Source organism: Haliotis rubra, unplaced genomic scaffold (genome assembly GCF_003918875.1).
Source record: "Haliotis rubra isolate DU_JTF1 unplaced genomic scaffold, ASM391887v1 Scf1829, whole genome shotgun sequence".
Taxonomy (NCBI): Eukaryota; Metazoa; Mollusca; class Gastropoda; order Lepetellida; family Haliotidae; genus Haliotis; species Haliotis rubra.
This window is the reverse complement of record NW_025765813.1, coordinates 73,594-99,710: the sequence shown is the minus strand read 5'-3', so window position 1 is coordinate 99,710 and position 26,117 is coordinate 73,594. Positions and strand designations below refer to the sequence as shown.

At 44.8% G+C, this 26,117-nt stretch overlaps 1 protein-coding gene across 1 annotated transcript; it reads left to right on the top strand.

Moving 5' to 3' along the window:
* Positions 1-6,418: 6,418 nt before the first annotated feature.
* LOC124273663 (L-xylulose reductase-like) lies at positions 6,419-26,062 on the top strand. Its single transcript, XM_046708937.1, has 7 exons — positions 6,419-6,442; positions 6,801-6,939; positions 7,541-7,581; positions 8,139-8,208; positions 9,276-9,312; positions 25,254-25,309; positions 25,727-26,062. The coding sequence occupies exons 1-7, from the start codon at positions 6,419-6,421 to the stop codon at positions 25,744-25,746; spliced, it is 387 nt and encodes a 128-aa protein (XP_046564893.1). The 3' UTR covers positions 25,747-26,062.
* The last annotated feature ends 55 nt before the right edge of the window (positions 26,063-26,117 follow it).

Below are 26,117 nucleotides of genomic sequence, written 5' to 3'. Positions count from 1 at the left end.
TAGATTTTATACGTTCATACATATTCTTTATGATAAAGAAACATTTTCCATCGATCTTACTCTGAATTAATGTATACCAAAGGCCGCTTCTCCAAACAGTTTCAAAGCTTTACTAAAATCAACGAAAACACAAACCAATTTCTTTTTAAAACTTTGATAAATGTCAATCAATGATTTCAGAACATAAATTTGATCCATCGTAGAATATTTGCTTCTAAAGCCGGATTGTGCCTTACTTATTAAGTCAAGTTTGTCTGAATACTTTTGCAGTCGTACGCTTAAAATGGAAGTGAAAAGCTTTCCTAAACAACTTAATAAAGAGATCCCCTGTAGTTACATGGTTCAGCAAGGTCCCCTTTGTTTTTATAGATTTATATAACCAACTAGCCAAGCTTCAGGCATTACACCATTGTTGAAAACACAATTGAAAAGCTTTACATATACAGGCAATAAAACATGGGTGGTTGCCTTTATATACTCATTATATATGTTGTCTACTCCACAAGCCTTATTGTTACGTAAGTTGCTTGCAGCTGAGAGAATTTCTTCTTCTTCTTCAGTTATGTCACAATCAAGTTCTTCATTAGCAGGCAAATCACTAACCCCCCCTAACATTGTCATCAAACTCACATTCATTCAACTCTTTAAAATATTCATATAACTTATTTACATCAATTGAAGGCTTTTCGGGCTTATTGTTAAAAGATATTAACAATGACCAAAACTCTTTAGGATTTTTATCTTTTGTTTCCCATAGGGTATTTGCGCACTTGCGTTTATAAATTTTCTAAGATTTTTTAAGAATTTTACTGTATCGTTTACTGGATTGTAAGGAGGCCGAGCGATTCTGGACACAATGACGTTTTCCATATTGTTTTTTTGCATTTATGATACCTTTTACGTGCCAATTTACATTCCTGATTAAACCATTGTTTGGAATTTGATTTGAATTGAATACATTTCTTTTTACTGCCCAAAGTATCCGCTGCTGCAGAAATTAGCTTGTCATTAACAAGATTGGTAGCAATATTAATACATTTATCAGCATTGCTCACATCCTCTTCATCAATTCTCTTACATATATCTTCTATACATGTCTGATCAAAATGTTGTACAAATGCATCTTATTTAACTGGATCCTACTTTGTAACTGCACTTTTAGTCCTTTCGGGCACGTTTGAGGCATGGACTTCGGTAGTAACTGTATCAGAACTATCTGTTGTGCATGAAAACATTATGCCTGAATGTACATCAGAGTAACTAGGGTAAAATTTACACTTTGTGTCCGTTATGAAATGAAATAGATCTGCTGTTGCTATACAATAGTCTACTACACTTGCATCTGTACAAGTTAACAATCCAATGTTTTTGTCTTCGCCGACCCTTCAGTTAGCTACGGTGGCATAATAGGGCCATCTGTTTTTTTCTTGAAATTTCAAGTTAATAAGTTGAAATTTCAAGTTAATAAGTTATCACAGATAAAATCAGACACTATCTTCTTGCAATCTTCGTTTGTTTTTTCATTCAACCCTATGAAAACGAGGTTGTCTCTCATCGATCTTGCCTGGATATCGAGGATGCTCTCCTTCAGAGTGTTGATGTCCGTCTCACTACCCCTTTTACTGACCTCGCTTATCTTTTTATTCAGCTCCTCAATCTTCTGACTCTGTCCAACCAGTCTTCTCTCCATTTCGTTGAACTTCTCTTCCTGGTAACTTGCTGCTAGTTCTACATTACCGGTAGTCCCTCTCACTGCTTGCAGCTCCTTTTTATTGCGTCCACTCTCCTAGTGATTCCACTTATGCTACCTTCTATCTTGTCCAGCTTACCGAGGAATTTATCGTCCATCTGTCTGGTTGCGAGGAAGAGCTGATCTCCCCAGAGGCTGCAAGTTATGGGGTGGGGACGACACTGGTACCGCCGCGGGGGCTGGGGATGTGTATGGAGCAGTAGTAAACTGTCCTACAGGAATCCATGTTGTACATACCCGGCACAGAGTAACCTTGTTGAGACGCCATTTCTCGTATTTCTTCTAGTCTCTGCGAAGTATTTTCTTCATTATCGATATTTAACTTTTTTAGGACATTTTTCTTCGTTAGGAGGGCTGTTTGAATCTTTCTTTGGCTTGCCGCCACTCTTGTGTTTACCGCCTTTGTTAGTCATACGACACTGCCCTTGGGGATTAAGTAGTGGGCGGTCAGGAGCTCTCGAAAACACGTCCTACCCTTCGACGGTCGGCTTGCTCGTTATCCCTCGTCCAGCCATCGATGATCACTAGCATTTGTCAACCATCACTGCTGATATAAACATACCGTGTTGTAAAAATAAGTGAAATTATCTTGGTTACCAAATCAATCAATCAATCATTCAATCAGTTTTAGAGAGACTACCCACCCCACATTCTCCACATTCAAATCTTGTGAAACATTTTCTGAAATATATTGGCCCATACATGCAGAGATATTTTTCCATGTGTAAACCCAAAATCGAAATACAATTTGTTTAATATGTGTACTCCATTTGATTCTGCCAGTAATAGCAAGCGATATGTAGGCTATAACTGTAAAGTTAGACTTTTCCTACACAATTGTAATGTCAATTTTTCTAGAAGGCATAAACAGGACGATATTGATCTAATTAAATGTGCAAACTGTAAATTGGTCTTTATTGAGGATGAATTTCGTGTATTATTAGTTTGTAATAAATATAGAGATCTTAGAGAGAAATATCTTCTACATATTAAACATGTCACTAAATTCAATATGTTAATGGTAAATTTATTAAAATTTCAGAATCCTCTTGCTATATACATGCATTTGCAACATTGTTAAAGCATATATTCATTGTTAGGTAATTACTTCAATTTGTGCTCATATGACATTATAAATACATTATACATTAACTGTAAAAATGGGCCATAAAGCCGTATATTACCGAATTAAGTGTCTGTCTGTCCGTCTGTCTGTCTGTCTGTCTGTCTGTCGGTCTGCCATAATTTAGGTCCTTCACGAATTAACATAGAATCAGATAATTGAATATGGTTTCACTGCAGACTTCATTGTTACAAATACACACAGAACCATATTATTTAGAGCAAACATTAAAACAACTCTGAAACCACGTCCGAATATTACACATGTACCAAGTCATGATTGATTGACTCATCATCATATAGCTGTCACAAGCGCTTCTTTGTCATGAACAGTTACTGTGGGACACTGCTACTAATAATAAACACCATAACATGTAGTTTCATACCAGATATCCACAGACGATTTCCAAGCACCTGCCAGTGTCCTATCCCAATACCATTGGACAGTCTGTTTAGGAGTAGCAAATGATCCACAGTGTCGAATGAATCGTCAGAAATTCACAGACGAGTTCCAAGCACCTGCCAGTGTCAGATGGTGATGGAGGTTGCTCATGATATCAATCACAAGTTTGTCTTTTCCAGATTTGGTTTGTTTTAGGCGAGGTCATTTAGCTTTGGTTTTGCTGTTAAACTACATACACAACCTATGGTTCAGAACACACATCAAACAGTTGTGAAAACATGTCCGTATATTATATACTGAGTCAAAAAAGAAATTTCACAAAATGTAATTTGAAAAATAATGAATAATATTTCTCTGATGATACATCTATGTATCCGAAATGGGATCCCTATCTTTCGACTCTAGAAAAAAACGTTAGCAAAACCCACTCAAACCCATCCATTCGTCGTGCAAATGACGTTAGTGCCAAATCAGGTTTTGCACGTGCAGTCGATCACGTGATTTTCGCATCGAAGTTTTCTTCATATGCACGTGTTTGCATTGGCCTCAAGAATTGAAAAAACACTTTAAAACCACAGTTCTAACGGTACTTGAAATGCCACGATTGTCAAATGTGCAACGTGAACGTGCCGTTGGCATGTTGCAAGCGGGAAGATCAGTTATTGACGTCGCAAGAGCAATGGGATGCAGCCGTCGTACTGTGTATGACTTGCGAGGTCGTCTACAACAAACTGGCACCACTTCTGATCGCCCAAGGTCGGGTCGTCCGCGTGTGACGTCACGAGCAGAAGACCGTCAAATCGTCCTACGTCACCTACGTGACAGATTTCTGCCGGCTACACGAACCAGGGCTGAGATGTTTAGAGGTCGACTGTCCTCACACACCATTCGAAACTGGAGACGACGTCGTGAACGGTATGCCCAATGTTGTGTACAGGAAGTCGACAGATTTGGGGTGGAAGTTGCATGGTGTGGGGTGCTTTCTGTGGGAACAACCGTTCCCGACTTCTGGTCATCCGTGGAAACCTCACAGCTGCTGCTTACCGAGACCAGATGCTCACCCCTGAACTCGTTCCTTTCATGGCGGCTCATGGCCCAGGTCTACAGTTCCAGCATGATAATGCTCGGCAGCATACCGCGATGTTGACATGAAATTTCCTACAAAACGCTGGGATCAACGTCATGGACTGGCCATCGATGTCCCCTGACCTTAATCCAATAGAGCACGTTTGGGATGCACTTGAGAGAAGGCTTCGTGGTCTCAGGAACCAACCTCAGAATTTGCAGGAACTTGGCGCTGCATTGCAAGAGCAATGGCGCAGAATCCCCAACCACGTGTTCACAAGCATCAGGCAGTCGATGAGGAGACGGTGTTTGGCAGTGGTGAATGCGCGGGGCGGCCATACACGATATTGAACTGAGAAATTTCGCATTTTTATTCTTGTGACTTGACATTCTGTATACCCATGTTTTGGAACGGCGGTGTAGCCTAATGGAACTGATTATGGCACTGTCAGTGTATCGAGTACATCACACAGATCTCAGCAATGAAATAATAACAATTTAACCATCTTACCATATCTTGTTCTTTTATAGTGCCCTGCAGAAAGAATGTGAAGTTTCTTTTTGACTCAGTAAAGATTGTCCCATCATCAAATAGTTATCTCAAGCTATACCCAGAAGCTGTGAACAATTTAAACTACTATATATTTACTAACTGATACATTAGTGTGCCAAATCTACAAACACCCTTTACACTATTGAAAGATGAGTTTGGGGTCTCTATTCAGACATAACAAGTACACAAAGTTCAGGTCGCTTGGCGGTCGACAGCTTGCGGTGCAAATTCAGGTTTTGTGTGTCAAGGTTGCACAACGATAGCGCTGGACAGAGAGTACTTACTCCCAGTACAGGCAAGGGTGCAACACAGCTACATGTGACTACGCCGGGTGAAGCTGTAGCAATATATTAAGGTTAACTCATAGTCGTGAAATACATAAAACTGTAATTCGAACAAACGGACGCTGTATCAGTCAATTCCTGTTGCCATGGCATTGAGGAGGAAAAGTTGCGCTCATTACAGGTGAGATTCTTCATGGTGTAAGTTGTGTAAGGATCAGCATTTCATGTCTTTGTATCCCCGGAGATTGGTATGTAAGGCACGCATAGGGAAGAATACAGTGGCAGAAGTTGTGCTTATTACAGACGAGATTGTTCACGGTGTTGGTTATGCGAGGATGTTTGTATGCCCGGAGATTCGTCTTTGATATAAACACTCAACAATGCACATCATCAGATAGGATGAAATCTTTTTCTAAACACTTACTGTGACAATTAAAACCTGAATCATCGGCTCTTACAAGCTTGGCGTAATTGCAAAGTAAGATATAACTCTATTCACTTGTACACAGGCATATACACACGCGCACGCACACACAATGAAGAGCTGGGAATCGGGAAATGATTGTATGATGTCAGTCAGCACGTTCTTCCTTTCAGGTTCCTGTTCAGGAATTGGGGCTTCCGAAAACCTGAATATAATTGAGACCTCTTTTAACACAAATCGCAAAAAGTTAAGCGACTTGGCAATTTACTTCTATAGATTTACACACTTTTCATAAAACTGTAGTTAGAGTCTTAGAAAGTAGTGAACAAGTACTAAGATTACATTTGGAAAGTAAGTAGATGGAGTCTTCAAGAACTATATCAGGAATTCAGAAATATTCTCTATCTATGACATTTAGAAGTCCAGGTTACATGAAGGAAATAGCCATTATGAGTTATGTCTGAAACAAGAATAGGCACTTTTCATGTTGTGTTTGTCCAATTGTCCGATTGTTTAACAATTTATTTTCAGGAGTAAGAATTTCTACTTTAATATCAAAATCCATTCGAGCATGGAAACATCTAATACCTCAGCCCCTTTTCACTATTCGGACGGTACTGGAATACTCAAATAAGAATGGCTGAAATATTGCCGAGGTGACGTTAAATTCTAACTCACTTACTCACAAAAAAGACATGTAGGCTTGTAATAGACCATCTTTACAAATTTGGCTTAGTTACATATCCATCCTGCAAATGCCGTCACCACACGAACTGACTCATTATAAAATATAATTTGATTTATACGCTGTAAGAGCATGCCCCTGATGATTTTTCGCTTTGTGAGTAAAATAATTTAAACTCATACACCTATTACACGGAGAATCCACAAACCATTAGATTAAACATGCCTTGGTTTGGTGTAGAGTGGCTTTTACCATTGCCATGGGTATATATTATGGCAATACCACCACGGAATAGTCCTGATCTGGGATCCTGATCCAGATCTGACCCCATTTTGGAACCACTAGGCCAAACCATAGTTGTATGAGGCCACTCAAGACATCGGATGTTCATTGGATAACTGGATTTATTTTGATATCATCAATCACAAGATTCTCTGGATTTTGTACAGGTAGTCCTTAAATTACCGGTTGTTTAAAAAGTACATGAACAATTGTGTCATTTGGTTGTGTTTAGGTGAACAATGCTGGAATCGCAGGGGATCAGCACGCTGCAATCAGCGACCAAAGAGCTGTACGACAGTGTCATGGCCGTACACGTGGAGGCACCTGTGTTTTGACACAGTTAGTTGCGCCGTGTTTGATTAAAACCAAAGGTACTTTCTTGTGAGTGAGTGTGTCAGTATGACGAAAGGGATGATTTCAACTTGCCAATAGTCAACTTCTCTTTCATGTCGAGCAATATTCCACCAGCCTTTGATGTTTACAATTTACAACACTGGATTGTTTGCTTACAAACATCATACAGCTGCAATGCTGCTGAAGCAAAGATATAGATATAGTCATGATACAGTTACAGTTGTACAATCAACTCTGCTTTTAGGAGAGACTTCTTATGAATGTGGTAAGGGTTTCTACTTACCATGTGTGTGGTTTTTGGCCTGACATTATTTTCAACTAGTGATTTCTCAGGATAATTAAGTGCATCAAGATTTTGGACAAAACAATGTTTAACAGGAGCATATGCTGGGCGTTGCCACCAGAAATTGTTCCTCGTTTCAGACAAAGGATATGATTGTACGTCTTGATGCAGTGATCCGAACGCATTCAGGACTTAACATAGGTCAAATAAACATTTTCCAGTAAATAATATACAAATAAGATGTCCAAATCTAAAACCTGATATTTTCCTGTTTTCTTCAGAAGCATGTTACGTATGTCAGTCGTTAAAGGGCTTAACACATCTTTTTGTTTCAGGATGTGTGGTTAATATCTCATCTTGCAGCACGAGTACAATTGTGAGTGTGATGTTGACAAAAGCAAGAATGATTCACAACCTGTAAAACCAATCTCCTTCAACCCTAATCGGTTGATTTCAGAATAGGCCACACGTACCGCGTGCTGACGCAAAGGTATGACCAAAGTGAGTGTTGTGTGAGTAAAGGAAGAAGAAGTAGTGGTAATTTAAGTGTCCTCCCTTTTGTTGTTGGTAGATTCCAATTTACAAGGAAATGGGAACGTTGTACACCTGCATGTCACCTTTGTGGTGTTGCATTTGGCAAGTCACTTGGTTTGTTGTTTGTGTCCATTGTGTACCCTGTTTTCTGTCATCACCCCTATATACAGGTAAATTTGTCGGAGATGGTGATTTCAGGTGTTGATATAATGTTGTTTTGAAAACTAAAGAGGAAAAATGTTTCAGATCCAATTTTACCGTGATGGGCCAAATATTGAACCTTATCCTACCTCGCCGTTTTAGATATCTGTATGAACTGGAGTAAACCATCTACATCTGTTAATTCCATCTATCATGCAAAGACCATTCAACTTATGATCAACCTTCTCTCCCGTGCAGATTCCGGGATTCGGTGTCTGCGTCATGTCGAAGGCGGCCTTGGATACATACACAAGATACCTTGCACATGGTAAAAATGCTAAACGTTTCTGAAAAACTTGTGTTGCCCACTCATGTGAGGTGATAGAGTTTGCTGTGCAGACCTTTACTGATCAACCATCCAATAATCGTTGGTTGTAACCGAGCATTCAAATTTTGACGACGAAACATCACGCTGTACATATAACTACACCTAGTGAAATGCTTCATCTCCATTATTTGCGATCCAGTCAAGGCAAAGGTGATAAGTGCTACCTAAAGGCCCGAGGAAAATATGTTCAACAGTAGAATCATTGAGAACTTTTAGGAACACACAGTTTTGCCACTTGTCATAGACTCTTATACATGATGATGCTAACTGTTTACATCTTTTATAGGTGAAAGGACAAAAGTGGTGGATGGTTAAAAGGTTAGAGAAAAACTGACACTGGAATTCTATTTCACATTGTGCAGAAACTGAAACTTCTAAAAATATGAAAGTAGCTTTAAACCAAATCAGTCACTCAATGTGAAACACGAAAAGCCTTTAAAGAGGCAACGTTGGAGGCACCTGAGTAAATTAAGAAATTTAGTGAAATGAACATAATATGATTTGGAGATGAGGATGATTTTAAAAGCATCACAATGACCAAGAGGTTTACTTTAATTAGAGATCGGTACTCGCATCGCAAACACTGTACTCTCATCACCAGTATAGGACATTTACTCTAACCATGACTGGAAGAGAAGTGCTAGTGACGGACGGAGGAAATATAGTCATACACAGTGCCACTGCTGAGGCAGCGTCTGTAAGCACAGTGATTATTAAGATGGCATAACACGTATGCTCACCGCTCAGCACTCACGGTTGGCTGAAAGTTAATTTGTAATAATTCAAGGGCATTTTGTAGAGAAAAATAGCTTTAAACCAAATCAGTCACTCGATATGTAATAAACAGATTCAGCTTGAATATGAAGTACATGGTTTTATGGAACAAGAACTCCGAGTTAAACTTGGTTCAAAAGGAGCTATACCTGTCACAGAAGGCAATTGGTTGATAATATGTTACTAAACAGCTTTACCAACAAGCGAATAAACAGCTTAATTTCTCTCTACAGAAATGGTTTCACACGGAGTACGCGTGAATGCAGTCAAGTAAGTACACACAGAAAGGTAATATTTATATAGAAAGTATTGTTGACTTGCTTTAGTCAGTGTATGACCGGTTTTGTTTGTTGTTAAACGCCGCACTCAGCAATATTCAAGCTACATGGAGGCGGTCTGTAAATAATCGAGTTGGACCAGACAATCCAGTGATAAACAACAGGAGCATCGATCTACGCATTTGGGATACAGTAGTATATACAATGGGGGTTCTGGATCACTTTCAACCAAAGCCTCTGCAAAGCCTTATTTCACAAGTAAGGCTTTGGTCGGACCCTTGGCTCTTGCTACCATTACCCCTACTATAAAAAAGTTTGGGACGATAGCGGGATACGAACGCACCTCCTAGGCGCACCGGGGACATGGCTGGAGTGTGTTGGTATCCTGGGGCACCGCTATGCCGTGTTGACCGGAGGTAACACTGTGCCGTACGGTACGATCAATAATTCCGCTCTTACAAACCCCCTACCTGGCCCATCCCTCAAGTAGTACAAGTTAGGCTCGTCGGCTTTCATGTCAACTTTATCTATGTTGTAAGTTTTGACTGACCATATAGGATCGGTGGCTCGCTTACGGCTATCACCCTCGTGTTCCCCAGGCTGGTATAGATACCTCACTAGGGCCCTATCTGGTATCTGTTTCTCTTTCCCACGCAATGGAGCAGCCGACTCTGCAACTATTGATTTTAGTTTGATAGCGTCTGCCGGTTTCTTGCCGGTGAGACGGGTGGCTTCATGGTTGATTGCTGACGCCACCTTAGGTAACCTCGCGACCCATTCAGTCGATCGCTTTCCCGGGTTGGACATTTCCCTCGCATACTGATGCCCGAATAAGCGCTCAGCCAAAGTCCTATTAAATCTCTCAACTATGGCTTGGCTGCGATGGGCTCCAGCCGTGCCACGCCTGACCTTTGTATCGTGTTTGGCTAACAGGTGTGACACGACACCCATGAACTCCCGCCCGGGGTCAACTTGCAGCTCTGTTGGCCACGTCAGCGGACTGCGTTTGTATATGCGTTCGAATCCTCTGGCTACCTGGGCCGAATCTTTCGCGGTCAAGGGTTCGGCTTCCTTGTAGCGACTGGCCACGTCCACTACGGTTAAGGCATACTTGTACCTCTTGTCGTGGGGTAGGAACAGTAGGTCTGCCTGGTGAACGCTATTGGGTATGTTAATACCGAACCTCCTTCTAGGTACGTAGCGTGGTGCCGGTAAATAGATCTGCCACAGGGCTTGTTTTTCAAGCCACGCTTTGGCTCCTCCTGGGGTACTCGCGCCATTTTAGCCAGCTTATCTACAGCGCTAGCTCCTTTCCAGTACCCACGCGGGCTGTAGTAAATAGCCTCAAACTTTTTCTGGTTCAATTTTCTCATGCCCGTACGCGTACGTGTTGATCCCATCAATAGCTATCCAACGTTTAGTGTCCATAGGCGACAGGGACGTCTTGTTTATTGTCAGTCCGTATATCCTATGGCCATCACTTCTAAGTGTGTTCATTTTATGCCTAAATGTACGGGTCTTGAACAGGGCTTCCTTGAATCTGGCGTGTTTGATGTGTTGTTTCACCACGTACTTCTTAACACCCTTAGCCTTCCGGATCTCACCATTGTCGGCCTTCAGTATGGAGTACATCTTAGGCCTCAAACCTATGTACTCGGCTATGGGCGTGCCGGCACACTCGTCTTTCATCTTACCTAGGACCTTTTTATTTACTGTGCTGTGTATGGCATGGTCCTTGGGGTAGTCGCTGGTGTCGTACAAATCGAGGTGTTTTTTCATGTCCTCGTACACGTCCTCAGTTCGAATCTCCATCAGCAGGGAATCCGTGTCAGTGTACAGCACTTCACACCTGTCGTCGTACTGTTTCTTAAGCTCGTTGTAGTAAAAGTCGTACATCAGGTGTTTGGATAAATCGAGGATGCTCATCCCCACGTAAACAGGCCGGTTGAATTTTATGTGGCTTTTCTTCATGTGTAGGGCAACTAGGTCATCGGTGAATATCTTGCTACGGTTGAATGCCGGACTGGCTATCAGTCTCCTGAGCTTGTCTTCCTCATTCGACCGAACCAGCTTCACGGTCACGCGTTTCCTCAGGTTCTCCATAGTCTTACCGAACACCGAGTTGTTCATGAGCTTGTAGAGATTTTTCTCAAAGTCACTGGTTGCAAGCTTTCGGAGGTCTGTGTTCATTCTGATGTAGGGTTCCATCCATGGGATCTGGTCGAATATGAGCACCCTGTGTATTTTGGTCAGCCTCATACCCAACGACAGGTACAGCTGTAGGTTGCGATAGTGAACTATGTACTTGGTCTTATTCATTAAGTTAGGCACGAGTTTTTCAACGTCTGCCACCCGCCCACCTAACAAGTTATGTTGGTACTCAGACATCCAGTCTGGGTTAACCCTCATACGTTCGGGGGCTAGGGGGTAGCTGTTGTGTGATGTGTGTAATGCCTTGGGGTATTCCAAGTCAACCTCGAGGATATAACCTTTGTTCGAATCTGGTGCGATGCTCATAACATCGACCTCGGACGATACCCATTCGAATCCCCCCTGTGGGTAGATACTGGCTCATGGCCCAGCCGTACAGGTTATTGGCGTCGAGGTAGAGAATATGATTGGTTGGCTTGCTAGGGTCGTAGCCCTTCATGTATTGATTATTTGCTTTCGCGTATCGTTTGGTTGCCATGGAGATCCCACCTCGCAAGCCTTTCTCAATGAATAGGTGCATGTCATAATCTGTGAGCAATTCCAACTTAACTCCGGTCTTTTCAACAAGGCATCCCACGACAGACCTGGGCTGGTGTAATACCATGCGGGGTCGAGTTTATACTGCTTGAAACATGTCCGCCTAAACGTCTCAAACACGTCGGCTAACAGCAGTACATCTGTCCTCAAGTATAGGTCGTGATAGTCACCCAGATTCTCACAACCCAGTTTATTCCATACGTTAATAGCGTGCGAGTAATCGTCTTGGGATATTTCCGAGTCTGTCAGATTGCTGTAAAATTCTCTGATGGGGGGTAGTCTGGTCTCGGCGAACTTGGCCCAACTATCCATGTACTCATAGGGGTACACACCCTTCCTCATAAGCAGGGGTCTAGTCTCGGCGTCTGTGTATCGATCGGTAATAGGGAAGGTATCATTGGCCTTGACCAGACTGTCGAGTGACGACAATAAAAATTGTACTGAATCTATGAACCTAAGGCCGTTTAAGCTGAAGGAGATGTATCTCTCCATGTTGTTGGGGATACACGTTATATTACCGTCGATTTTCGCGATGGCCTGCATGATTAAGTGAGAGTCGTACCCTCTCAAGTTGTGAAAGACCACGGGGATGTTTATTGTCTTAGGGATGATTCTAAGCGTGAGGTTACACGCTGCTGTGCCGGCCTCTATACTTACCAGTTACGTGGCAGTGATCTCTCACCCGAATGACCGTTAAGTGGTGAGTCACACACGTGGCAGTTAGTGCTACAGGCGTGAGCTAGCCTGTCGGTTTGGGTCATATACGCATGGGAGCGACCCTATACAGTGCGTTCCTAATAATTTTTTCTTCCTCCTGCAAACACTTAAGAAACCTTTCAGCCGCGTCGGGGCCCCTATACACTACCGGAGCTTTCGTTTCCCCATCACATCAGACGACCACGTATCCAAACCCACAGGCTTCATGCTCCTGTGTTTTGAGTGTGGTTGGGGTACCCCCAACAGCCCCGCCGGCGGCAGCCTCAACAGGTTTAACCAAGGCTTCAAAGTCGGCGTATATGATATAAGGCACAGGCATTTGGTTCTTGTGGTTACCGAATTTTAGGATATTGTCACCTTCTTTAGGCATGTCGACTCGTATAGCCGTCTGCCCCACACCTTGGCAATCCTCCCGGTGGGATTCTAATAAATCAGCTCGTGTGAAGCCATGTGGGCACCGTTCGCAGAAGTGGGTCCTTTCTCTGTGTGCCGATTGGTCATACAACAGCCTGCTAAAGTGTTTTATCCATGTGTAGTGGTACTTGTCACCTCGCTGGATCATGAATATATTGATAACGCGAGGGGGGTTCCCCCCCCCAACACTGGGCTTACTCTGTGCACTATTGTTGTGTTACCTTCGTGCCCAAAGACATTTATAGCTAGATTATTCTGTTTTTCTATTTTAGTTATCTGGGATATGGGGGTGGGTTCATCTATACCATCCCAGTTGAGCCCATCGTCTTGGGGATAACTAGAAGGCCTGTTCGAATTAGTGTCAGCTGGAAACAAGGCTGACCTGATAGCTAACCTCAAGCAATCGTCTCCTCTATTCCTGACGTTGACCATGGCATGTTTTTTCCTATAGTAGGGAGGCAAGTCTAGGTATGACCCGCCTCTGAACGGCACGTAGTTAGCTATGTCTAGATAGACATTATCGATTTTATCTACAGTCCACCCAGACCCCAAGTGTGTGTAGCGTTCTAGGTATTCTCGTATCTGCTGAAAACTGGTATCGACTGATGCGTCAATGGTCTCTGTATGCGTGACAACCTCTTGTTTACCTCGGCAGTAAGGCTGAACGTACTCAGTGACCCCAGTGGGGGTTCCCCCCACGCCCCCTACCTGCTTATCGAGCGACATTTTCACTGTGATTTGAAATTTGATACTTCCTAGACTGTTTAGTTCCTGGTTTATTTTATCAACTATCAGAGGCTTCATATCTATAATATCTATGTTCCTATCAACATGCATGCGCCAGCCTCTTAAATAATTACCTACAGCGCGCTCAGTGCGCACGAACTGTAGGTCAATAGCTCTATTCTGCCGTAATAGTTCTACAAGCTGTGGTTTCCTCATACGGGAATATCCCCCTAACCCCAAATCACGTGCCTGAACTTTCAGTTGTTTTACAGTGGGGAGCTGACGGTTACCGTTCAGCGCTCCGGGGGCATGTGATAACAATGTGATTAACCCGGCTCTCCCCAGGTTTGAATAACCCGTGAATCCAAGCTGTTTTGCTTGAGCTTTAAATTGTTTTACCGTAGGAGGGGCTTCTAAACCTAGTAATTTCAACAATGCTGGTTTGGGCATTCGAGAATACCCAATTACACCCCTTTGCCTGGCGACCGGCTTAAGTTCACCAACAGTAGTCATAGTTGCGTACACACCTATGAAGATCAATGTCTAATTGGGCCGTCGTAAAGGTAAAAATCTAGATACATCTTATCGATTATTCCCTCGGCCCATCCGAACATGCGCAGTATAGTAGGGTGTTTTGTATTACTTGCAACGAGTCGTCAACAAGTATATCTATATCCCCATGCAGGTCAATAGCTCTATTCTGCCGTAATAGTTCTACAAGCTGTGGTTTCCTCATACGGGAATATCCCCCTAACCCCAAATCACGTGCCTGAACTTTCAGTTGTTTTACAGTGGGGAGCTGGACGGTTACCGCTCAGCTCGGGGGCATGTGATAACAATGCGATTAACCCGGCTCTCCCAGGTTTGAATAACCCGTGAATCCAAGCTGTTTTGCTTGAGCTTTAAATTGTTTTACCGTAGGAGGGGCTTCTAAACCTAGTAATTTCAACAATGCTGGTTTGGGCATTCGAGAATACCCAATTACACCCCTCTGCCTGGCGACCCGCTTAAGTTCACCAACAGTAGTCATAGTTGCGTACACACCTATGAAGATCAATGTCTAATTGGGCCGTCGTAAAGGTAAAAAATCTAGATACACCTTATCGATTATTCCCTCGGCCCATCCGGAACATGCGCAGTATAGTAGGGTGTTTTGTATTACTTGCAACGAAGTCGTCAACAAGTATATCTATATCCCCATGCACATCTACTCGGCCCCCATCAAAGTAATTCCAAGTGTGCCCAGCCCATGGCACATCAAACCCTACTTTTACCATGATTGTAAACGAGCACCCCTTATATAGTTCACTAACAATCATGGGTTTGAGGACACTGATATCTATACTTTTCCCCACATCCATCTGCCAGCTTCTCAGGCAACCTTCCCTGGGCTCAATTTCCACAAACATAGCTATACGTAGGTGTGTATAATCTCTAACTGGGCCACTACACTGCTATCTTGAGAAGTCGCCTACGTTCTTTTATGTAGGCCTTTTTATTCTCGTAGATGAGATGATGTCTGACTACGTTCGCCCCGTGAGCTTTACATAAGCAGTAGTGCCCTTTAACCCCTATACCACACACAGAACACGCGTAGTTAGGGCTTCCCATGTGGAACCAACAGTAACCCCTAGTCCTGCATTTCCTACCACAGGCTTCTTTCTTCCCCATAAGTATGTATTCGCATCGGTATGGAGCAGGTCTCATGTTTAGCATACTTATATGAGTACTTAGTCTAATTGTTTTGCAACCAACGCAGTCGCTGCTATACCCAGCGCTATGAATACCAGTTCACGGTCCATTTGCCCCTTGGATGGCGTGTAGTACTGAGCGAGTGTGGGTTTATTGAGCGGTTGCAGACGTTTACCTGTTAATAAGAAGTATTCTCTCGCTGCCTCGTCGACATCGTGGAATGTTTGAACGGCATGGTTTTCACGCCTGAGTTGTTCGTTAATGTAATCGATCCTCTTGAGGCGTTTTTTAGCGTACTCGGATTGGGCGGTCTGTAATTTCTCAATAGCGAGATTATGGCTCTTTCTTTCTTCCTGTATTTCAGCCGCGTGTGACTCTCGTAGTTTCGAGAAGAGGAAATTACTCCCGGAAAATGCTAGGGCATTTACTAACGCACCACCGACCATCATGGCAATCGTAGCCATCCTATATTTACTTCATAATATTTTCAGGTAGTATCCCTTGTTTTACTAGGATGTCCTTTGTGGCCATCGCCATACCAAGGTTCATTATAAGCATACCCATATCCTGCAGGTTGAAATCTAGCTTGATAGTTGGTTGTTTAAGCACCATTTTGGTCAACCGAGCGTATCCTACAGCTAGACTGGCGACCACTGTGGCGTGGTATGCGTCGTTGACGAACGTTTTCCCCTCAGACATTATGTATATGATATAAAATATTAAATTATAACATGATATGTGGGTTGACCTCTAATTGTGGGGGAGGGTTTCCCTCACTGTGTGGGTTTCCCTCCCCGGGATCCCTGTGGCGTGTATATAACCACGAGATAACCACGGCAGCAGTTACGCCTACAGCCAACAAGAGTCGGGTCGGGTGAGTCACCGTGATAATTTTATGTTGGTTACACCACCGTTTTTTACCGGCAGCTACTCTCTTAGGATTCTTCTGCCTGGTTACTGTAGGGTTCACCTCCCTGGGGGGTGGGATCACCTCTGAAGGGGTCGCCTCCAGTTGGGGTTTCCCCAACGTGGGGGTTTCCTCCAGTTGTTGGGGTTCCCCCCTGGGGGTTTCCCCCCTGGAGGTTTCCTCCAGGTGTGGTGTCTCCTGTGCAGCATCCATCTATACTATTATTATTATTTTTCCTCTCAAATTGACAATGCTTTGCCGTGATAATCGCCGCCGTCACCGGGGCTAACAACATACCGTATTTGTGGTACAGCTCGCAGCTAATAGAGCTCAAGGCGTGTTCGATAAATGGGTCTTTCTCAAGGTCTTCCCACAGGTAAAGTCGGCTCTCCGGGGGGATGGGAAGGAAGTATGACGCAATACCAGTGTATATCTGGGTCATAGTCGATCCTATTGTCTTTGTCATCTCTGCTCCGAGCCGGTACTCGTATCTAGCGTATAGCTTATCGATTTCTTCGGCTGACATTTTGTGAATTTTATCTGGAGTGTACTCCCCAAAGTAATGTTTGGTTTTGCCGCCAACAGCCAACGCCACCAGTTTCTCTCGCTTATCATCGTCCACCTGTGGTGATTGGGGTACCAACAATTGTTCGAGCAGTTCATCACACTCCATCTTATAATGTAACAAGTAAGATTTAGTTTTAACTATATAATATACGATATAGGCGAAACACAGAGAAATGAAGGTTAAGTTGCACACACGACAAACACTTCAAATACCATAGCTATAACTAAATGCTAAGTATTTATACTAAGCATTGCTAAGCATTGCTTAGCATTTGCTAAGCATTTACTAAGCTTTGCTAAGCATTTGCTAAGCTTTGCTAAGCATTGCTAAGTATTGCTAAGCATTGCTAAGCTAAAACACCCTATAGGCCACGGGTTGGTCGGTCTTGAGAACGAGCTTAGCGTGTTTAGTTTCAGCGAGCTGTTTCTTCACCCGTTCCCGTTCTAATTTGCTCATCACATCGTTCTCTCTCAAACACTCTTCGAACGAATCCCTGTCCTTGCAGTGAAATAAGGCCACCCATCGCGTCTGCTCCCTGAGATCTTTCAACACCGGTTGAACTTCTGCGTTAGCACCCAGACGCTGTGATTTGCATGCCGGCCAGAGAAGGCCAGGTACGATAGCATATCTCTCTTTTTTGTTATCTCGCGATTAGCGCTGCAGTCATCCAGTATGAACAGTGTCGACTCCCCTTTAAATTTCATATGGTAAGCTTTCAACCAGTCCTGCAGACGTGGTCCCGGATCGACTCTGTGTACGTCCGGGTCCGTCATCACCCAAGGTCTTTCCGTGTACGTTTTATTCATGCTCAGAGTAGGGCACATGATAACGATGTTATCAAACACATCCCTGTAGTACCCCTCCAACATATCCAACACGAAAACGGTCTTCCCACAGCCAGTCTGCCCACACACTATGGCGCAGTGTAGGTCGTGGGGTAAATCAGTAGGCAGTGGCTTGCCGGCAGGCAAATCAGTAGATGGCTTGCACGAATCTCCCATTGTCTATATTAAGTTGCGCGTCCATAATAACGTACAGATATAATTTCAACTTGCCAGCGGGTTGAGCCTTCTTGGTAATCTGGATAGTAATCCCCTCACTGCCATTGTCTATGCGGCGACCGCTACCATGTAGTTTATCGTCATCTGTGGATCGCATGTCCAACCACAGCGCGTACTTGGTGGTCAGGTATTCACCGATCTTCACGGAGGATAGGTCCAGGTCCTTGGTTATGTAATGTTGTTTGCTCGGTAGCTTTTTTATCTCATCCCACTGTTGGTATGGTCTCATACCATGACTGAACAGCTGGTTGGGCACGCCCTCTATGGTCACTTCCACCTTTTCAATCTCAGGGTTGAAAAACTTCTCGCTGTCCCTCCGGAACGGCTCGTAATCCTCCACTGGTACGACCAGGATGCCTTTCATCGATCGTGCCGGCACGTTCAGGTTGATATTCCACACAGTGTCGCTCTTATCTCGCACGACTGATCTATGTCTCAGTATGCGGTCGTACAGGATGGCCATCTTCCCCGAGTACTGGCTTCGAACCTGCCTGGCCAGCTCCGGGCTAGTGACCATGTCAAACTCCAGAGAGATGTTGTCTATGGCGTAACTGGCCTCATCGCCGTTCGGCGTACGCACTACTTTGCTGTAGTCGTTAAACGTTAGCTCGTATTCAAGCCTATCACCCAGCTCGGCCTGGTAAAACGGCGCGTGCCCGTGAGCAACTCGAAGTCGAAGCGGCACGCAGAACCTGCTCCCGCATCGCTTGCGAGCGATGGCCTTTTCACCGTCCGATGAAAGCTTGTCTAGCTGTTCTTGCGTGAAGCTATACCCAATGCTAACCGGTCGATTTGCTGATACCCTGGTACACGTCATTGACACGTTCTCCCTCGCTTTTCCAGAGATCCCCGTAGCAGTGAAACACGTCGCTGTCGTCGATGCTCAGCACCTCGTTACCGCTGATCTTGATGGTGGTTTTCTTGATGATGGCTCGACCTACGTTCCGCACTAGCTCGCGTTTGTCGTTGGTGGAGGCCAACGTGAGGTTGAACGCCAGTCGAACCGTGCCTGGTACAATGAGGTCATTCTCGCCAAGATTTGGGAATCTAACCAGCAGAGTTTGATTCTGGTCTATCTTGCTGGGATTGTTGGTGATGGTCACCGACTGGCGCGCAGCTCTGACGCCTAGAGGCTCTCTTGATCTTCTGAAAGGATCTAGTTTTCTACCGTACATTGTTATATAAATGAAATATATAAGTTTTAATACTAAATAATGGCTGAAGGTGGTTATGAGTACATCCCTATGGATGATATGTGGGATGATAGTGCCCAGGCATTCGACGAAAGAGGAAACCCCATTCACGCAAGGCAACGAACTCGTGAAGCAGGCCGTCAACGGGTTTTACGATGGGTTAAAGGGGATAAAACTTTACGAGAGCCGTGGGGGCGAGACTATTCCAAGTTTTTTGTTGATGACAATGGCACGCTGCGACTGAGGGGTCGCCCGGAGATCGATCTCATGAATAAGCGCACTAGAGAACCGCTTGCCTTATCAACACTCGGCAGTCGCCATGGGAGTGACTTTATCCGCGATGAACTAGGCTTCATAGATTATGGGGGCGCATGGCCTAAAGCCCTTCCCCTTCAAGATCTGCAAGACGTCAGGGGCGCCACATCAGATCAAGACATGACTGATAACATTGAAAAGCTGTTGGCCTCATACCATAACAAACCCTTACCCGGGTTCGAATTTACCGTTCGGGAACTACGGGGGCTGGACAAGGTCATGCAAACCATTCGCGGACATCTCGTGAACAACACGGCCAAACTGGACGCGATAGACGACCACATCGCCCATGAAAAGACCAAACTCGGTGAAACTGAGGATGAGTCTCTGAAAGCCACCATCGAGGAACGAATACGTAATTTGGAAGAGGAAAGAAAGACCTGGCTGGAAACGGCATCCTCCTTCCGAGACCAGCTTCGATCCCAGGTCAGCCGTGCGCGGGAAACTGTTGATCGAGTCCTCTACCAGGACACCGCACTAGCTGACAGGATTCGGATACTGTTCCGGGAGCAAGGGATCACCATCGCCAGCATTCTGACTGCATTTGGCTTCATCATATCAACCCTGTTGGTGTCATTGAGTGGGGGCACCCCCACACCCCCAAGTGGCGGCACACCACCAAGTGGTGGGGGCGTCAAATCCTGGATAAAAAAACTCGGGGAGGCCCTGGCTAAACTGGCTGGTAAGGCCGCCGAAGCCCTGCCCGGCATCCTGGGTAGCATCGCCTCGTGGTTGCTGGGTGCTTTAGCTAAAACTGCCACGTGGCTTAGTCAAAACCTGTGGGCAGCCATCGTCGCCGTGGCGGGTTTGGTGTACGTAGCGGCTAAGGAATTTTAACCAAATAAGTCCCAAAGCTACCCCACCAACCACCATAGCTGTTTTACGATCGATGTGCTGCTGATTGGACGCTGCATGCTGGGGCTGTGGGTGTGTTGGTTGAACCCTAGGCTCCGGGGGTGGCGCCACTATACCCGTTTCACCGGTCGTGGGTGGTGGGACGTGGGGGACGTTGACATCGAGGTTGACGCCCAACTTTTGGTCTGCCGTGGCTATGACTATTTCGTTGTTGTAGCCCACCACTTTTTTTACTCTCAGTTGCATATCACTAGGAGCCATGTACAGCCCCACGTCGAACACGTAGTCGACTTTCGACCTGGCGTATTCCAACACGTTTTGGTAGCGTTTGATGGCACTCAGTAGATCAACTGGAGCATTGATAGCATCCTCAACGTTAACAACGAACTGTTTCTGAGCGTCGTAAGCCAAGGATGTCGGAACGCGTCTGCATCTGCGCACCCAACAGCGCCCACACGTACGTTCGAATCGAGTCGTTCAACCTGATTACACCGGCACGAGTAAACCCTTTCGACGTATCCAGCATGAACTTTTTCCAGTCATCCGCTGCCCCTTGCTCGAAACCTCCAGACCCGGTAATCCTTGCTGTTGTCGAAAGCCATGTAACGATCATCCCACTCGTTGGTTGTTAGGTGATGATACGACTTGTATCCCCATTCTTTCAACTTCTCGCTGGCATCCACGAGGTGCATATTGTGAACGATGGGGATACCCAACCCGTGGTTCGGGCCCGGCAAACGCCAATCCGTCTTCGGGTTTAGTTCGAATTCGTTGCAAATACGTTCGTAGGCCCGTCTATCGTACTGGTTGTTTATTGCGTTCCACGCCTTGTCCTGTGGGAGCGGGGCGCTGATCTCTTTAAGGATACGCCTGACCTGGTAGTACACGTGGAACGTGAACACAGACTGACTCAGCGGTCCACGCCGAGTGTCGGTTAATGTCACACCACACCCCGTTGTAGCATACCACACGGTGAAGTTGAGTTGATTCTGCCAGAACTGCATCGGGTTGTTGAACCAAGCATGAACTACCTTAGCGTTAGTCACCGAAAATTTATACAGGCTGAACACATCTAAAAGCTGGGCGTTGAAATACATCCCATCAGCAACCGCGATCTTCATGGGTGAGAAATCTATGTCCAGTTTAGGGTAAAACACTCCAGGGAAGTACATTTTAAAACTATTATATAATGAGCATATATACTCTAACATGTACATAACACTTCCAGGAATAACGAGCGGTGAGGCCATTCAGCTGGCTGACGCGATAGCGATCAATAATACGTCGGGTCACCTCGAAGTCGCACTCTGCGATATCACCTACCTACCGCAATGGGCTAACATCAATACCAGCAACAATAAGCTGTTCGTCAGTGGAGCTCGCAGCCAGATAACTGACGGCTACTACAGCGTGTGGTCGCTAAGAGACAAGGTCTTCAAACCCCTGGGAGCCGAACTCAAGATGAACGACTCAAACGGTACAGTGGTGTTAATCAACAACGGAAGAAACTCCTTGAGACTCGGCCGGCCATTAGCGAGGACACTCGGTATGTCGCCTGACGAGATAAAACCAACAACTACCGTCACAGGCACGAAGTTACCCGACCTAGTACCGTACCGAGAGCTGTACATTCATCTTGGCCAGGTGAGCACAACGTACAACATTCAAGGGGGTCACCCTTCCACTATACTGAGAGCAGTGCCGGTTAAAATGGAGAAATACAATGACGGTAGAACCGAGTCGTTTTCACCGCGGCAGTATAAGAGGTTAACCCAGGGCAACATCCCTGAGCTGATAATATCGGTGTTAGATATAAATCATAATCCCGTGAATATAGGATACCTCAGCTTAACGCTTCACATAAAATGACCAGCGCACAAGGGCCCGGGGTGAAAAAATGCGTCAATGTGGGGATCTCCGACCTCGGGGACACCGCGGCGGATTCGACGCTCCGAGTACATGGTAAATTGTACGCCTTGCAACTGAAAACAACATTTACAAACGCGTTGAAGTCCCTCCGGTGGAGCCCTAGGTGATATAGTAGATACCACAAGAGCGACAGTCAACACTCGGTACACCCTAGTCACCACCGGGGATGATAAATGGATAATATACCCATCGTTCGGTGGCAAACTGTTCGACTTAGACGATGTTGAGAGCACTACCGTCGCCCGAAACAAGCCATATACGCTCGTCTTCACCGAAGATGACAAGTGGGTGTTGTTACCAGATAAAGACGACTGGTTTCTCAATATTAGGCTCGGCTCCCCCTACGTGTTCACAGATAACAAAGACAACCACCTAAACAAAGTCGTTAACAACGGAACCCTGCTCGTGGCTTACGTCCCAACTCAGAGACGTAAGCGTAGCCATCAGCCCAGTCGCCAGTATGGCAGCCCACATGCTATCGAGTAAACCGGGAATGCAAAACGTGACATTGCAGTTGGTGTCTGAATTTGAAGCGTGGTCAGGATACTGGAGAGTCTACCGGCGAACTCAACACTGATCATCAAAGTCTACCTAGGGGAACCATCGGGGAATGAGGTCGACATCGTGAAGGGGGTCAAACTCGGGTGGGTGAAACGACACCAGTATCACGTTTGCACAGTTTACGTGCGGATGGGTGTCGGCTCCAACACCAGTCTGCAGGGTGTCACCGTGATCGTGGAAAACACGATATCACTAACCAAGATCTTCCTACCTGACAACATACACTTCATGAGGGTGAAGTTCACCCCTGAACTATTATCAGAAAACCAGTTGGAAACTATATCGTAATAGTATTATAGCAATGACCAGTCATCGACCCAACGCTACACTTAACGACCTAGGGGACACGGAGGGATTTGATCAGCCTGGTGAGGAAGACACCTTGTACATCCTACACTTCAAAGACAACGTGTATAGGCGGGTGCCCCTAGCAGACTATTAAGAACCCAAATGGTTAATCAACATGACCCTCACCGCACCTTATATCTCACTAGACAAAGATGGCTATGTCTCTGAAATTAGGGAACAACGGTATCTTACTTGCGAAGTTTCATTCCGAAGCTTAAGTCAAATAAAGTCCAGCTATTAACGGATCACACGGGTAACATGTTATATTCAGAAAGAAATGGGTGTGATTTTGATGTACCCGATTCCCAATTGGATCTTAGTACTATGAAACCAGGTTCCACACTCTTCATAGAAGCATATCTCAAGCTAGTAGATCCTAAAGCGAGAAGTATATCCATTGTAATTGGGGTGGGAATAAAGTGGGACCCCATACACAATAACCAACGTTGTCGTATCGTCATACAACTGGACCCCGTGTAGCGGGTTCTATAAGCACCTTAGTAAGCCCACGGGGGTTTCGTGTGGAAATAAGGCCGCCTATTAGACTCTCGTATATTTACCTGTACTCTTTTCTATCACTTATAAGCCTCAAGTACACTGCGCGCAAGAATTAAATAGCACACAATTAAAAGATATGTTATAAAGTATATTATAGGCACACAGAATGGGGCTATACCCAGTCGTAGAGGAAGTAGCTGAAGACCCTGGAAACCGTGAGATCGGGTTCCGCTTGAAGACAGTTATGTGATGTAAAACGCCAACTAGAACAAGACCGCGACACGCGTAAAGCACTGTGTAAGAAGTACCATAGAGCTTTCAATATCGTGGACGGGCTGACACTGCCCTTATGGCAACCAGCATGGGGCTGGGAGCGGCAGGTGTTGGGTTGTTAGCTACCATCGTGGCTACCCCCGTAGTGCTAGGCATTGAAATAACAGCTGGGGTGGCAGGGGTGTTAGCGTTGGCGCTTAAGTTGACATCACGCAGACTGCATCGTAAGGCATTGAAACACGATGAGATCAGGGTTCTGGCCGAAGCAAAGCTGAACACAGTAAGTGAGCGTATTTCCACTGCACTCACTGACAGTAAGATCTCAGAGGAGGAGTTTAGTTCAATCCTCTCTGAACTCACAAAATATAACAAAATGAAACAAGAGATTCGATCCAAGTCTCGTAAGTCTGCTATCAGTGAGGACGAGAAAAAAAAGTACATAGAACAAGGGGTGAAAAAAGCCCAGCAAGCCTTTATTACAAACACCAAAGAGATCATAGGCGATTCACATTAAACTGTTTCATCGAGGTAAACGTGGAATAGTGTCATAGCGGCACGTTAGACGCAGCCCAGTATTGGATGGTGCAATCCCAGGATACCAACACACTCCAGCCATGTCCCCGGTGCGGCTAGGAGGTGCGTTCGTATCCCGCTATCGTCCCAAACTTTTTTATAGTAGGGGTAATGGTAGCAAGAGCTAAGGGTCCGACCAAAACCTTACATGTGAAATAAGGCTTTGCAGAGGCTTTGGTTGAAAGTGATCCAGAACCCCCATTGTATATACTACTGATACGATGGCATGTGACAATCAATAATATCTACTATGTAACCAGCAATCTCTCAAGTCTTACAATTTTAGAGCATCGATCACTTCCTACATGCACACGTGCAGCACATGAGGGAGGAAGTTGGAACTGACAAACAGGAAGTAGTTTTATAACAAACCAGTAAATTAGCACATCATGTCTGTTTTTGGTTACACGAAGGTAAACACTATCCTTGTGACTGTTATATTCATTATTGCAGTTGATTGTGTTTGTATTCACTGTCAGATGTGTTGTCTTTTGTTATTGTTGTATTTAGCACGATTGTTCTATTCACGATGTTGTTTTCACTGTTTCAGCTTAGGTTACATACCCACTCAATTATTGTCTCGCCTGTTCTCGAAAGAAGATTTGGCCAAGGTAATTATGTCGGCGCTGCCATATCTGGAGGGGAAACCGAGAATTAATAAGAGGAGTAACTTTGATGTCCACTTGTCACACATGGAGAACGAACCTTGCCATAGCCAGGTGTCATTCACGCAGAACCAACAGAATATTTAACCAATAATTCTCGTAATGATTCACTGTTGGTAAACGCCGCACTCAACAATATTGAAGCTGTATGGCGGCATACATATCGAGTCTGGACAAGAGAATGAGGATCGATCTAGTCGCCTCTTACGACAAGCGTGGGGTGCTGAATACCAATTCTATCCCGGATCTTCACCGGTCTCGTAATAAATGTAAATCAGGCTGGTTTTCGAAAATACATTTTCCTTCATAACAAGATGAAAAAACGACATTGTGTCTCTCACTGACTCACTCACGCTGTTCCAGATGGAGAGTGTCGCGACTAAAGCAACGCCAGTTGGTCGAGCGGGTACCGCACAAAAAAATGGTCACACTGCTGCCTTCCTAGCTTCAGAGAAAGCAGCCTTTGTGACTGGAGAATGTTTCAGGGCCGATGGTGGGTACACAATGACCACACCAGTCCGTTCATAAGGCAGATGGTCGCAAGGCGCCCATATGCCTCCATCAATCGCAGACTGTGTATCTGATGTGTACCACATAGGCTAGACAATTACCAAAGAAAATTTGACAGATGAGTTTTTTTATATGGTGCAAATTACCAACAAACAAATCCTGAAATATTACTAATACTGATACAGTGTCACTTAAGAAAATAAACAATAATATCGCTAATAGGGTTATAACACTACATCCCTCT